The sequence below is a fragment of the Eubalaena glacialis genome, chromosome 4 (genome assembly GCF_028564815.1).
Source record: "Eubalaena glacialis isolate mEubGla1 chromosome 4, mEubGla1.1.hap2.+ XY, whole genome shotgun sequence".
NCBI lineage: Eukaryota > Metazoa > Chordata > Mammalia > Artiodactyla > Balaenidae > Eubalaena > Eubalaena glacialis.
Window position 1 is genome coordinate 42,509,578 of NC_083719.1, and position 14,916 is coordinate 42,524,493.

At 41.1% G+C, this 14,916-nt stretch overlaps 1 protein-coding gene across 1 annotated transcript; it reads left to right on the forward strand.

The window, feature by feature from the left end:
- Positions 1-7,772: 7,772 nt before the first annotated feature.
- LOC133089692 (granzyme A-like) lies at positions 7,773-14,706 on the forward strand. Its single transcript, XM_061187789.1, has 5 exons — positions 7,773-7,842; positions 10,447-10,585; positions 12,029-12,170; positions 12,429-12,698; positions 14,545-14,706. Exons 1-5 carry the CDS (start codon positions 7,773-7,775, stop codon positions 14,704-14,706), a joined length of 783 nt encoding a protein of 260 aa, XP_061043772.1.
- Positions 14,707-14,916: the final 210 nt, after the last annotated feature.

Below are 14,916 nucleotides of genomic sequence, written 5' to 3' on the forward strand. Positions count from 1 at the left end.
AGGAAAAGAGACAGGAGGGACAGACCACTTTCTGAAAAAGGAGAGATAACGAAGAATCATTTGTCAGTGTTTATTGTTTACGGTATGCTGATTCTGGAGACCTGATGTCAGCTCCTTTGAGAGAGACAGCACTAGATCAGCAAGGCGAAAGTCTTACTGGAAGGAAATGTGATTTCAGATTCGGGGTAGGAGTTAGGGGAGTTATAAAATCCTATCTAACCAAGCAATCTTCAGCCTTCAAGCTGATGTGCCTTGAGAGGAGAGAAGATGTGCCCAGAGCAAGTGAAAAATGCCATTCTTCTGTCACACGATACTGTGCTAAATCTGCTCTCCATTTTAAACATTACTCTCCTCCAAGTTTGGGTACGTGGGTTAGGCCTCCAGAGCGTCAGCAAAGAGCAAACTGCAACATGGATTTTCAGGAGTGCCTCTCACCAACTCAAAGACATCAGCTCCAGCAATTCTGCATCCCTCCCCACCCCGCCACCTCATCCTCAATTTTTTCCATTCCCATAAGCATATAAGCATGCTTCTACCCTCCCCAGCTTAAAAAAAGAAAACAAGACTCCTTCTCCAGGCATTTCCCCATTTCTCTGTTTTGCTCTATGTCAAAACTCCTCAAATGGGATGTCTATACTCTAATTTCTCTCCTTCCATTCTCTCTGAAACTGCAATATGGCTTTTGCCCCACACTCTACAGAAAAGGCTCATCAAGGGCTTCATTTTGTTAAACCCAATGGTCAGTTTTCAGTCCCCTTTTACTTGCCTTCCCAGCAGGATTTGACATAGTGGAGCTCTTTCTCCTCTTTGAAGTGCTCTCTTCACTTGGTTTCCAGCACGCCACCCTCTCCTGGCCCTCCTCCTACATCACAGGTCCATCCTCCTCGGTCCCCATTGCTGGACCTCCTCTTCTCTTCTACCTCTTCATGCTGGGGTGACCCGCAGCTAAATCCCAGGACTTTTCTTATCCATCCTCACTCCCTCTCCCATGGCATTTAGGCTCTATGACTCTGGAGACGGTGTGCCATCTACACGCTGATAATTCCTAATCTGTCTTTAGCGCAGACATCTCCCTAACTCCAGGCTGCTAGAGCCAGCTACCTTACTCTAAAGCTCCACTTGGGTGTCTAGCAGACATCTGAAGCACAACCTGTCTGGAGCAGACCTCATATCTTCCCTTCCAAACCTGCGTCAACTCTAGACTTCCCCGTTATTTCATGGCAGCTCCATCCTCCATCCTCCCCGTTGCTCAGACCAAAAATTCTGGAGTCTTTTTGACTCTTGTCTTTTTCTTTCACTGCACAACCATTCTGCAAGGGAATATTACCTGCCCTACCTTCAAAATATATCCAGAATCCGACTATATCTTGTGACCTCTGCTGCTACCTGCTGGTTCCAGCCCACCATCCTCTCCGTCCTGAATCACTGCAATCACCTCCTAACCTTCCCACTTCCTCCCTTGCCCCCATTCAGTCTGCTCCCTGCACGGCAGCCAAAGTGATCCTGTTCAGACACTTCAGCTCATGTCTCTCCCCTGCTCAAAGCCCAGCAATGGCTCCTGTTCCCCTTGGGGTCAAGGTCCCATGAGGCCCTCACAGTTTTGTCACCAGCATTCCCCTGACTTCATTTCCTTCTGTGCTCCCCTCACTCTCTTCTCTCGAGCCATGCTGGCCTTCCTGCTCTTCCTCATACTCACCAGGAACCCACTTAGGGCTTTTCCCCTATTCCTGGAAAGTTCCCCCCGATATCTTCATGACTAGCACCCTACCATCCTCCAAATCTTTGCTAAAGTGTCACCTTCTCAACACACCTTCCTAAATTTCCCTGCTTAAAATCGCATTGCACACACATCCAATTCATGCTCCCTCCCCCTTACCCTGATCTTTATTTATACAGTTGACCCTTGAACAACAGCAAGGGTTAGGGGCACTGACCCTCTGGACAGCCGAAAATCCATGTATAACTTTATAGTTGGCCCTCCATATCCACGGTTCTGAATCTGTGGATTGAACCAACCTAGGATCAAGTAGCACTGTAGTGCTTATTTAGTGGGAAAATAAATCTACGTATAAGTGGACGCTCGAAGTTTAAACCCATGTTGTTCAAAGTACAGTGCCTGGAAGGCACACCCAGCAACCTCCACTCACTGAAACCCAGCGTGCATAAAGTCCATGCTGAAAGAACCCCAAGTGATCAAAACAGTGGTTTCAGAAACCCACACCCTGGCCTTGTATATTCACTGACTGTTGAGCTTAGAAGAGCCCCAAAGAGCACTTAGTCCAACTCTCTCCCTCACTGTGTAGAGAAGGATGCTGAAGTCTGGAGCAGTTCAGAAGCCTTACTTATAAGAAAATACTCTCTGAAATGTCAGTTTTCCTGCTCCTTCCCTCTCCAAGTCTAAATTATCTCTTCTTTAAAATATGTAGAAATAGACATTTCTGTGTATCCAATGAGACAATTCCAAATATTGAATGTTTGTTACCTACAAGGCACTCAGTCCTGAGCAATCTCCCCCACTGAGAACACTGAGACAACTTGTACAAAAAGAACTGTGCTTTCTCTAAGCAGAAACCCAGCTACAGAAGCAATTCGTCTGCAGCCCTGACTGGCAGAGTAAGAATAGCAGTGAACCTGGGACAGAGGTCCTGATCTTCACTCTGCCTCCGACTCACCCCAGGACCCCAGAAACCATTCAAGCTCTCTGGGCCTTGGTTTCCTCAATCTGTCACGAGCGGAGTGGACAAGAACATCACCGTGTTCCAAAAGTGTGTAAATAAAATATCCTCTAACAGAGGCCTTTTCACAGACATTGAGAACAGATCTGAACTTCCCACGGTGTACAAGGCCCTGCTCGAGCAGGAGTCTCTGCCTCACTCACTCCACTCTGGCTGTGCCAATGTTCTTCTCTCAGTTCCACACACACACACACACACGCACCAGGCTTTGTGCCCACCTACCTGCCCTCACACACACACTCTCACATACGTCCCCATCCCCACAGGCACTCACATTCACACCTGCACACACACTCACTCCCCACAAACTAGGTTTTCTCAGGTTGGCACCCTTTCATCCAGCAGGTCTGGGCTTTAATGTCAGCTGCTCATCTTCTCTGAGACAGACCGTCCCTTAGTAGTCTCCATTTTGGCACCCAATTTTTTTCTTTTATGTTACTTACAACAATTTAAAATCATTTCACATGTTTATAAATTTCTTCCTTAGTAGACTCTATGCTCCATAATGGCAAAGATTAAATCTGTTTTATTCACCTTTGCTTCTTATCCCCAGCATTTAGCACTGTGTCTGGCACCTGAGAGGCATTCAATAAATATTTATGTGATGTATCAATCAATATGATTCCAGGCCTTTTCCCCAATAGCTGATTCACTCCTCTATGACCATGGAAAGAGGACAGCAAATTCAAATACAAATGCATGTAACAGTATGCATTGCTCTCTTGAAAAATATTGATTCATTGAGTTATGTAGATTTTCCAAATGTTGACACATTCATTGCACAGTATTTTTTAAAATACATTTGTTAATATCACTCCCATTTCATTGGGAAAGTCCTTAAGCGTTGGGAAGATGTCAAGCTCGTGATAGCAGACACAAGTGTTCCCAAAATTCTAATTTTCACTTGAAAGCTCTAATTTTATCATTAGCAACACATTGCCAGTTGTTTTCTCTAAAGTGACAGGCTCACTTCATTCATGTTTGAGAAAATGTCTGTCAAATACCCAAGTCTGAATAATCATATTTTGTCTGTTAGCATTCTTTCGAATAGAAATAGTATTCCATGAAAGAGATAGATAAGTTCACAACTCAACCAATTGCACCAGTGCTTTTCCCCAAATCAACCATCATACTTTAATGTGTAGCCAATGTGCTTCATGCATATTTTGCACAGTTCCCACATCACAGAGAATATTAAAGAGACATTTACTACAGGGTAAAGATGTGTTAAATTTTTTTTTTTAATTTTCCTGTTTCTACTGTCTCGTCAAAGACATTCTTTTTTTTTTTTTTTTAATTTTTATTGGAGTATGGTTGCTTTACAATGTTGTGTTAGCCTCCACTGCACAACAAAATGAATCAGCCATACACATGCAGATATCCCCTCCCTTTTGGACTTCCCTCCCATTTAGGTTACCACAGTGCATTAGGTAGCCTTCCCTATGCGATACAGCATGTTCCCATCAGTTGTCAAAGAAATTCCTAGCTGAAACTGGTTTTCTCTTCTGCGAGTGTCTGACAATGAAGAATACAGTGACTACTAGTACAGTTTGGTGCTACTGCACAGATTTGTGCTAAAGCACCAGCAGTTTCATCCGTCTTTCCCTTTGTGACATCAGTGAAAATGTCAACAGAGATGAAAAAGCAACACCTTAGTATTATTATGAAAATAATTTTAATCTTGCAGACCCCTGAAAAGGTTTCAGGAAGCCCTAGGGGTTCACCAACCACACTTTGAGAACTACTGGCTTACAATATTGCAATGGCTCATTCACAGCTGGAATAAATTAAAATTTTTCCCAAGAACGTAAATAAACAACCTTAATACACAATTTTTAGAATTTATACTTTATAGTCAAAACATCTTGAAAAAGATTGTTAGAATGAACAAAGTTAGTGGGAAAGTTAGTGGACACACACCTTTCAATTTCAAAATTTTCTACAAAGCCTCAGTAATCAAGATAGTGTGACACTGACATAAGGACATATGCCAATACGGTACTGACATAAGGACATAATGTTATAAATTGAGAGTCCAGAAATAAACTCTAACGTTTATGGCAAACTGATTTTTGACAAAGGGATCAAGACAATTCCTTGGGAAAGACTAGTCTTTTTAAGAAATAATTCTGGGACAAATGAATATCCACATGCAAGAGAATGAAGTTGGGGGGCTTCCCTGGTGGCGCAGTGGTTGAGAGTCTGCTTGCAGATGCAGGGGACGCGGGTTCGAACCCTGGTCTGGGAGGATCCCACATGCCACGGAGCAACTAGGCCCGTGAGCCACAAGTACTGAGCCTGCGCGTCTGGAGCCTGTGCTCCGCAACAAGAGAGGCCGCGACAGTGAGAGGCCCGCGCACCGCGATGAAGAGTGGCCCCCACTTGCCGCAACTGGAGAAAGCCCTCGCATAGAAACGAGGACCCAACGCAGCCATAAATAAATAAATAAATAATAATTTAAAAAAAAAAAAAAAAAAAAGAGAATGAAGTTGGACCCCTACCTCAAACCACACACAAAAATTAATTTGAACCAGACAAAATTTTAATTAAAAAGGCGACCTAAATGTAAGAACTAAAACTATAACACTCTTAGAAGAAAATCTAAGAGTAAATCTCTCTGATCTTGGATTAGTCAGTGATTTTTCAGATGTGAGACTAAAGGCACAAGTGATAAAAGAGATGGATAAGTTGGACTTCATCAAAATTTAAAACTTCTGTGCTTCCAAAAGACACCATCAAGAGAAATAAAAGACAACCCACAGGCTGGGAGAAAATATTTGGAAATCATTTATTTTATAAGGGACTCATATCCAGAACATATAAAGAACACTTACAACTCAATAATAAAAAGACAAATAAGTCAGTCAAAAAACAAGCAACATTTTTGAATAGCCATTTCTCCAAATAAGATATACAAATAGCTAGGAAGCACATGAAAAGAAACTCATTATTAGTCATTAGTCATTACAGAAATGCAAATCAAAACCACAATAAGAAACTGCTTCACACCCACTAGAATAGCAACTATAAAAAATAATACTAATAGCAAGTATTGGCAATAATTTAGAAACCTGGAACCTTCACTGTTGATAGGAATGTAAAATGATGCAGCCACTTTGGAAAATAGTTTAGAAGTTCCTCAAGATGTTAAACATAGCTACGATATGACCCAGTAATCCTGCTCCTAGGTTTATGCCCACACCCGAAATGAAAACATATGTCCACACAAAAATTTGTACATAAATGTTCATAGCAGCATTATTCATAATAGGTAAAAAGTAGAAACAACCCAAATGTATATCAGCTGCTGAAATGGTAAATAAAATGTGATATTTCCATATGATGGAATATTATTTGGCAATAAAAAGGAATAAAACACTAATACATGCTACAATATGGATGAACCTCAAAAGCATTATGCTAAGTGAAAGAAGTCATTCACAAAAGACCACATATTATACGATTCCATTTATATGAAATGTCCAAAATAGGCAAGTCTAAGGAGACAGAGAGTAGATTAGAGGTTGTCTAGGGCAGGGGAGTCGGGGAAGGAGGGTAATGCAGAGTGACTGCTAATGACCATGAGGCTTCTTCAGGGAATGATAAAAATGTACTAGAATCAGATTATGGTGATGGTTACACAACTCTAGAAATACACTAAAAGCCATTGAATTATACACTTCAAACGAGTGAACTTGATGGTATGTAAATTATATCTCGGAAAGCTGTTGAAAGTCAACATGAGTCTAGGAAAGGTAACCATAGTCACATAAAAAGAAACAGAATTATCAATGTTTCCTTTAGGAAATTTTCAGTAGCTGTAGTCAATTAAAATTTGATTTTTTTAAAAGTCTGCACTAAAATTATTCACCAAAAACAGAAGCAGGGTATCCCACTGCTTTACTGAAAATGATTCATCTTTGATGCGCTAGCAGTATCTGGGAAAAGGAAACACAGGTGTCTCAGTAGGGCTTCCTTCCAAGGTCATGTGATTTCTGAAAAAGCAGCTTCTGAGTCTGAAGTCATCAGGGTGTTAATTCTGGGAATGGCTGGTTAACACCAAACACCCTGATCGAACGTATGACCATATACGTGTAATATAATAAAGACCACATCCTCAGCTCAGAACAAGAGCTACAGACTTCTAATAGAAAGCATACTGAATACTGTTCCTTCAGGGACTGAGGATGATCCTTCTTAGAGTGACATATTTTCCTTACTGGAACAAAATAGCCATGTCTGACTCCCATTTTCCTTTCTTAGCTAAATCCAGAAAGAAGGAAGGATGGGGGGAGAGACAGGAAGGGAGGAAGGAAGGAGCAACTCAGAGATACTTCCATATGTCTAAAGTTGTAAAATCAAATGACCAGGGGAAGCACAGTCAGGGGACTGGAAAGAGCCAACCCTCCCCGCCCCCCCAGCCTCTGTCCCCACCTGCCGAACTCCAGACAGGGGCACAATAAGTTACCCTCCACAAAGTGGGGAAGGAAAATCCAGGCAGGAGCTTATGAATAAATAAGCCTCCATCCTATATTTCCACGTGCCCTTGGCTGATTAATCCTTACAAAATCCAAGCAGATGACTAGAAAGACACTTGGTTGGTGACCAACTTTTAGGGGACCAATTTTAAATCTCTGATTTAAGTCTTTAAAGAGCTTTCATTTGTGGATAGAAAAGATAATGTTGCTGCTGATGAAAACTAGAATCCTCGAAATCTCAGCTGAAACATTTGGAGTCTCTTCTTGTATACTATGTTCTGATGGCAACGAGGGCCCATTGTCCCCACCCGCTCTGTAGAATTACAACCCTCTCCCCTCAGCAATCCTAGCCGATGAAGCATGCCCGCAGATAAGGAGTGATTACTCACTGTTCTCACTTGCGGTTTGTTTTTGTTTTTTTTTCCTAATACTCAACTTTGAAATTGGAAAGAAAGAAAAGAAAGGACACCACATCCTTTGTACTCTCGATATATAAATAAGAGCCAGTAAGAACTGAAAACAGATTTTCACATTGATTGCCGTGGGGACACCAGCCACAATGAAGAACTCCTCTACCTTTCTGGCAGCCACTCTCTCAATGGTCATTTTTCTCCTTCTAATTCCTGAAGGTAAGACTGATTCTTGTCATTTCCATTATAGCAATTAAGCAAAATGGAGCAGACTCTGGCAATATTAGCTAAGTGTACTAAGAGGAGATTTTTTTCTCACAAGCCTTAACATTCTTTCTTGGATTCTACATATATCTTTATTTTAGAAGGAAAAATATCCTTCTTTCTTCTTTACAATTCCTTTACAAAAGATAACAGAACCACCAGTGCTGCCGACTTGTGGCTTGAAAACTGCCAAAAAGGACACTGTAAAAACAAGTAAACAAACAAACAAAAGTTCTTAAGTTAGGAAAACAAATAGGACCTTTCAGGGAAGGAATAGCGATGCCTCAGCCTTTCTTGCTGCAGAAAATGCATAGATAGCTTTAATGACAAAATCGACTATACTTCAATAATAAATAAATAATTTTTTTTTTAAAAAACCTGACCTAGACACACCCCCAAAATCAGGAATGATTCGAATATTTATCATTATTTCTCTAGGCTAGTGTGTCCTTGGGAATACATTAGGACATTGGGAGCATCCCCGCATTGACTCTTTGGAAGTGCTATAGTATTTTGTATTAAGCTTATTCTTTGATGTACTAAGTAGTAACCAACTTGCCTGGTTTTGTGTGAGTTGCACATGCATCAGTTTGAAATGCTGTAAAAGTCATGGGATTATCACTAGAAGGGTAATAGCCCCTGGGTAGCTCTAGATGTTCCTTAAAAACTTTCTAGGCAGTGAAAACCACTCTGGGGCTAGACTGAACTGTGCTGACAAGTGTGGAGCAGCCATGGGTTTTCCCCACATTCTGGCAGCTTTTGGAGATGGAAGTGGTGGGCAGGGGCTGATGCAACAACGTATCTTACCAAAAATTCCCAAGGAAGTTCTCTGGTTTATCTTGCACCTAAAAGTTTTAGAAATAAGAAGGTTGCAGGGCATTAGAAACAAAAGGGTGGGCAGAGTACTATAAGTATGGCATAGCACGACTATGTTCAGGCATGTTAAATCCTCCACAACAGTGAAAACAGAGCAGATTAAAACAATCCGATCATATCTTTTCTTCAAAGGAAACAACAAAAGCAACTTACTCTTTGTTTCCTGTGGTCAGAGAGAGCAGTGTGGGTCCCTAAAAGGAACAGACACAGCAAAGCAAGACTTGATGCTCTGGACGGGAGGTCTCAATCCTTCTACACGTTAGAATCCTCTGGAGGGTTTTGAAACAATGCTGATATCCCAGCCCCAGTGATTTTAATTTATTGTGATTCTGTATGGGAACCGAGAATTGCTAGTTTTAAAAGCTTCTCACCTGCTCTAAATCCTATTCCCGAATCCTAGGTTGTGGGATATGGGGACTTTTTCTGAGGTGGTATGTGTGCTCACCAAACACAGGACTCTGCAAAACGAAGTATTATACTGAGTTTATGATTTCTGCAGCCCAGACGGTCCAAAGATGCATCTTTGAAATCCATCTATTCGTGATACACCCTAGGAAAATTGAGATGTAGGTGAAGTTCTCTTGGTTTCTCTAAGTTCCTTATCCTTTTACTTCTAGAGCCTAGGACTTCCCCTTCCCAACTCCCTTCTGGAAACGAGAGCCCTTCTGGACACCCACTTCCCCTTCCCTCACTCTCATCATTTACACCTCATTGTAAATCTGGCAATGAGTTAGCTTTAATAATGGAGTAACAGGCACTGTGCCCTATTGAAGGAAACCTGAGTCCCAGCCAATGGTCAGGAGAAATGTTTGGGGAGAATCCAAGAACATCTGGTGTAGGAAGGTGGTGCTGAGAGTATATAACACGGGCACAAGATCCTCTCAACCAACATGTATGGTTTGCCTCGTGCTTTGGTCTCACTGTTCGCTAATAGTGAATCTCTACTCTTGTTCTATCACCAAACAAATTTGACTAAGGCAGAACTCTCTCCCTATAGCATCTTCTCTCCTCTCTTCATTGGAAAAGGGCTTAGATTAAACCATGTGGTTCAGTCTGGAGATTGAAGGGGAGCTTCAGGTGCAAAAGATATTATTCTCTCAATTTATGAATGAGAAGAGTGCAAATTTCAATAAGCAAAAGTCTCACAATGACCAAAGAACTCAAGGGTAGGGTCACAGTTAAAATGTACTAATATCAGTTTGTAAGCTGTGGGGTTTTGCAAGGGCTTGGGGCAAAAAAGGGTGGTTTTCAAGCTTCTAAAAGCCACTCTGCTTCCCCAAATTAATACTTAGCCAGAAAGGGAGAGGTGTGGGGGAGCATTCAAGGTTGTCATCATCACCAGCGGCTCCTGGTGCACCTGTTACTGGTATAAACCCATGCACAGTTGTCTGCCTTTGCAAGCCCTGAGGCCTGAGGTCAGCGGTTGTGACAGATTTCCAGCCTGATAATCCCTGGAACGGCCAACGGCATGGTTTCTGTGGGTGAAAGAGCAGGACCTTCTCAGAAAGTCCAACAGGAATGGGATTTACATTCAGATATCTGAAATCCACATGAAGATGGGGAGGATGCTCTCATCTCCCTTCCTCTCTAAGTGGGAAATGCATGTCTAGTCTTAGAAACATGGCTTTAGGTAGAACTCTTTGGAGGGGTCACTGATATGACTTGTCTTTTTCTTTTTAACAGATCTCTGTGTAAAAATTATTGGAGGAAATCAAGTGACTCCTCATTCAAGACCCTACATGGTGCTACTTCAAGGGAAAACTATCTGTGCCGGGGCTTTGATTGCAAAAGACTGGGTATTGACTGCAGCTCACTGTAACCTGTAAGTGCTTGGGTTTAAAAAACATTTGTAGAGATATTCTAACTTGGGGGAATATTAATGAAGAGAGTAAATACCACTAAAGCCACAGGATCTTTACATCGTTTACATCTTTGACAACTTGCTTTACCCCAAAAGGGAGTTGAGCCCAGACTCAGCCCCAAAGAATCAGACCAATGAGGAAGCAGCATCCAGAGCTCTTTCGGAAGATCTCCCCTAGAGCCACCCGGCTCAGGTGCTGCAAGTCTTTGCTGCTGGTCTTGACTTCATGATGGTGCGGAAGGGTGAAAATTTCAGTGTCCACTCAGGGACCTGAGCACCACTGTCAAGTAGAGAAAGCTTCTTTTGAATGCCTTCCTGTTTTTCTTATGAACTTCTCACGCCTTCAGCCATCTCTTAACCACCGTCAACCACTGCCTTCAAACCTCTTCCAGGGCTGGTCTTTTCTCCGCTCCCTAAATCAAGCCTCTAAACCTGGGCTGTCTATTATGATAGCCACTATCATGTTGGCTATGTAAATTACCTATGGCTATATACATTTACATTAACTAAAGTTAAATCAAATTGCAAATTTCGGTCCTCAGTCTCACTGGCCATATTTCGAGTCCTCAGTAGCCTACATGGGGCTCCATATTGGACAGTGCAGATTTATAGAACATTTCATCATCAAAGTATAGTCTACTGAAAGCACTGTTCTAATGTCTTAAGTGAGACTAATATCAGCTGTGTAATGGAAAAAGAGCAATGTGAATATATGGTTGGTGTAGTTTATACACTAAGTTGTGAGTGATAATGGCCTTCATCATTAATGCATCAGAGAGTATCTTGATTTTATTAACCAAAATGAAACTTTAGCATGGAGTAATAAAAGGAAAGAATGCTGGGGCCCTCCTGCAGACCACCATCCCCTCAAACACACACTCAATGCCATGCAAATAGGGTCTTCCACTAAGCAATCTATCTCTGAAAGTTTTCCCATTTAAATCTGCTGTTCTGTTACAAAGATTTCTTCAGTGCATTAGACTACAACTATCGAGTGTCTTTTGCTTTTGTCTCTAGACTACTGAGACCTCTGTTTTCCAGTCATCTGCAACCTGATTCTCTATTACAACTAAAGGAAGGTTGAGGGGACAGCAGTAAAACCCCAACAAAGATCCCAAGACTTGGCTTAGCTGCCATGGAATTCTCTTATCATTTGTTTTTCAATGAAACCTAGTTTAGCTTGTTATAAATAAGCTGCAGGTGATCATGATGATAATGGTAATGATAAATTCATAAACAATTCACTTTTTATTCTTTAAAGTACACATTTTTTTCTGAGCCACAAACAAGTATTTTCACAGCAAGCATATTTACAAATGGGACAATGAAACTGATCAGCACATAATATGCTCAGCTTCTGATTTAAAGAGTAAACCAAATTAACGGTGTTGTGTCTGTTTTCAGGAACAGAAGATCCCAGATCGTTCTTGGGGCTCACTCAATAACCAAGAAAGAGCCTGAAAAACAGATCATGTTCGTTAAGAAAGAGTTTCCCTATCCATGCTATGACCAGGACACGCATGAGAGTGATCTTAAACTTCTAAAGGTACGAACCTTTGATTATACTTTTGATTGACTTAGAAGTCATAGAAGCTCCTATAGTCTGGCCACCTACATGGAAACCTTTCTCAGTGCTCCGATAACTACAGACTGTAGCTGCGTAAGGGGGTGGGAGTGGGGGGGTCCCTGAGGGTTGGGCTAGAATTTAAATAAAAATGTGAAATTTTTATTTTTTTAATTCATTTTTATTGGATGAAATTCTTAATTATCTCATTCTGTTAACTTTTTGCTTGTCTTCCAACAGCTGAACAAAAAAGCAACAATTAATAAAAACGTGGCTATCCTTCCTCTCCCTAAATTGGGGGATGATGTGAAACCGGGAACTATGTGTCGAGTTGCAGGGTGGGGTATGTTTCACAATAATTCACCTCCATCTGATATTTTGAGAGAGGTCAATGTCACCGTCATAGACAGAAAAATCTGCAACGATCAAAGGCACTATAATTATAACCCTGTGATTGGACTGAATATGATTTGTGCCGGAAGCCTCCAAGGTGGAAGAGACTCCTGCAGTGTAAGTAAAATAAGATCCCAAACTCTAGCTGTTGGGTTAAGTCATGCAGATGTAGAGAACGTGAAGTCACTCTTTGCCTTGTCATGACATTGGCTTCTACAGCGTCCTAGTGCTTTTAAAAAGAAGTTTGATAAAACTCCAGTCAAATTAATTAATGTTCTCAGCTCAGGTGAGTTGTTCATCATAAACCATGCTAGTGCCTGGGTTGAACTACTACATCTTCTTGATTTTATATTGAAAACCACTAAGAAGCTATTTTTTTCTCATTTTTCATGTTAACATATATAGACCTAAACTGAAAAATATATAACACTGAGGAGAGCTGAAGTCAGGGTTCCTCTAGGGCCTTCAGTACGTTTTCCCCATCTGAGCACCCCCAAAATTCCTCTGCCATTTAACCAGGTAAGTCTGAAATGCCTGCATTCCCAAGACAGACTGAAGATCTCCAGGGTAAACCCCATAGCTTCCTAGAGCTGAGCTCAACCCCCGGAAACAACTTCCAAGAATGATCCATTCCAAAGTGCACACAAGCCTCCCTACCATATGCCCTGAGAAGGGCTGGAGCTGGGCTCTGCTTAAAGATAGGAGTAGAAGAACCCTTGACAAAGGTTTAAGCTCTGAGCACTGGTTTGTCACTTCTCACTTCACTGGGATGGAGCTGAGCCCCCAGAGCCTTGCATTTGCAGAACTCTGTGTACAAGCCTCAGCAGCCCTTCATCCGGCACCACCCATCCTCCCTAAAGCCGGAAACAGCCAATCTGGTCTCTAGACCTTAAATACATTTAAATATGCTGATTCTAAAGTTCCTTGAGAGAATACAAGGTCACATATTGGGTGGCTCACGCACAAGAATAAAGCATGATTTACAGCTAACTGAAGCCTCCCTCCTAGTGGAAACAGTCAGTTCCAAAGTGTTATCACTGACTTCCGGGAGCACCCATCTAGCATCAGATGCTCAAAGGAGACTCGGGAGGAAAAGCAAAGAATAATGTAAACTCCACGAGAGCAGTACTTTTTGTCTATTTTGTTCACTGATTTAGTCCTAGTGTCTAGAAGAACACATGGCACATGGTAGATGCTCCATAAATATTGACTAAATGAACGATGTTTGCTAGAGAAGAATGGTGTTTGTGGGAGTTTGAAGGAATTGACCTCCAAGGTCTAATTTTAATGTTCATTGATACTATATAGGGTGATAGACTGGCAGATTAATAACACAAGTTTTAAAATGTAATTTTCTCTTCAATGATTACTGTATTGATGAGTTGAATTTTATTTTGAGTCTTTCACATTCCATACGCTCTTTAGAGATATTGTTGTATAACTTATTTCATTAAATGTTTCTTTCTCATTAAAAAAAAAAAAAAGGAGACTTGAGGGAGCAATTTCTGTCTATTTGAGAAGGGGAAGGAAAATGTTGCTTTGGTTTTGTTCCTTTGGGAAGACAATTATCTGCTGGAGGAACTAGAAAACATGGCTTTTATTCTTTGCCTCAGTGGCCAATCTGCATTTGACTATTTTATCCCTTGAGTTATTAAACATTTTGAGAAAATGACAAACAGGAGAGTTTCTAAAGCAGAGAATTTGTCTCAAAGTTAGTGGATTACACAAACAATAATACAAGTTTCATTTCAATTTTCACTGCTTCATAAACAAATCGAGAAAACCAATTTAAACATATTATTGAATATTCCCAAACATTTTGGTTTTTTAAGCACTAATTGTCAAGTAAGTCAAAGTTGGTCTTAACTTTACCTTAAGTGCTCCACATTAAATGGAATTTCTTCCATTCTGCTAGTGGTCATATTTGATGCTGGTCTTCATCATTCCTCTTGTTTTCCCCCAGGGAGATTCTGGAAGCCCTTTGATATGTGAAGGCATTTTCAGAGGCATCACTGCCTTTGGCCTTCCAGGGAAATGCGGAGACCCTCGAGGACCTGGCGTCTATATTCTTCTCTCAAAGAAACACCTCAGCTGGATAGCTAAGACTATGAAACATGCAGTTTAGATAACCGTATTTCATTTCATTTGCTGTTACTTCTTTTTTTTAAATTTTTATTAGAGTATAGTTGACTTACAATGATGTATTAGTTTCAGGTATACAGCAAAGTGAATCAGTTATTCATATACATATATTCACTCCTTTTTTTAAGATTCTTTTCCCATATAGGCCATTACAGAGTATTGAGTAGAGTTCCCTGTACTATACAGCAGATTC

Bases quoted from the DNA above. Each gene is read 5' to 3' on its own strand.
- LOC133089692 (XM_061187789.1), top strand. From the start codon at position 7,773: ATGAAGAACTCCTCTACCTTTCTGGCAGCCACTCTCTCAATGGTCATT. The intron at 7,843-10,446 runs GTAAGACTGATT...TCTTTTTAACAG, and splicing joins TCTCCTTCTAATTCCTGAAG to ATCTCTGTGTAAAAATTATT. The intron at 10,586-12,028 runs GTAAGTGCTTGG...GTCTGTTTTCAG, and splicing joins ACTGCAGCTCACTGTAACCT to GAACAGAAGATCCCAGATCG.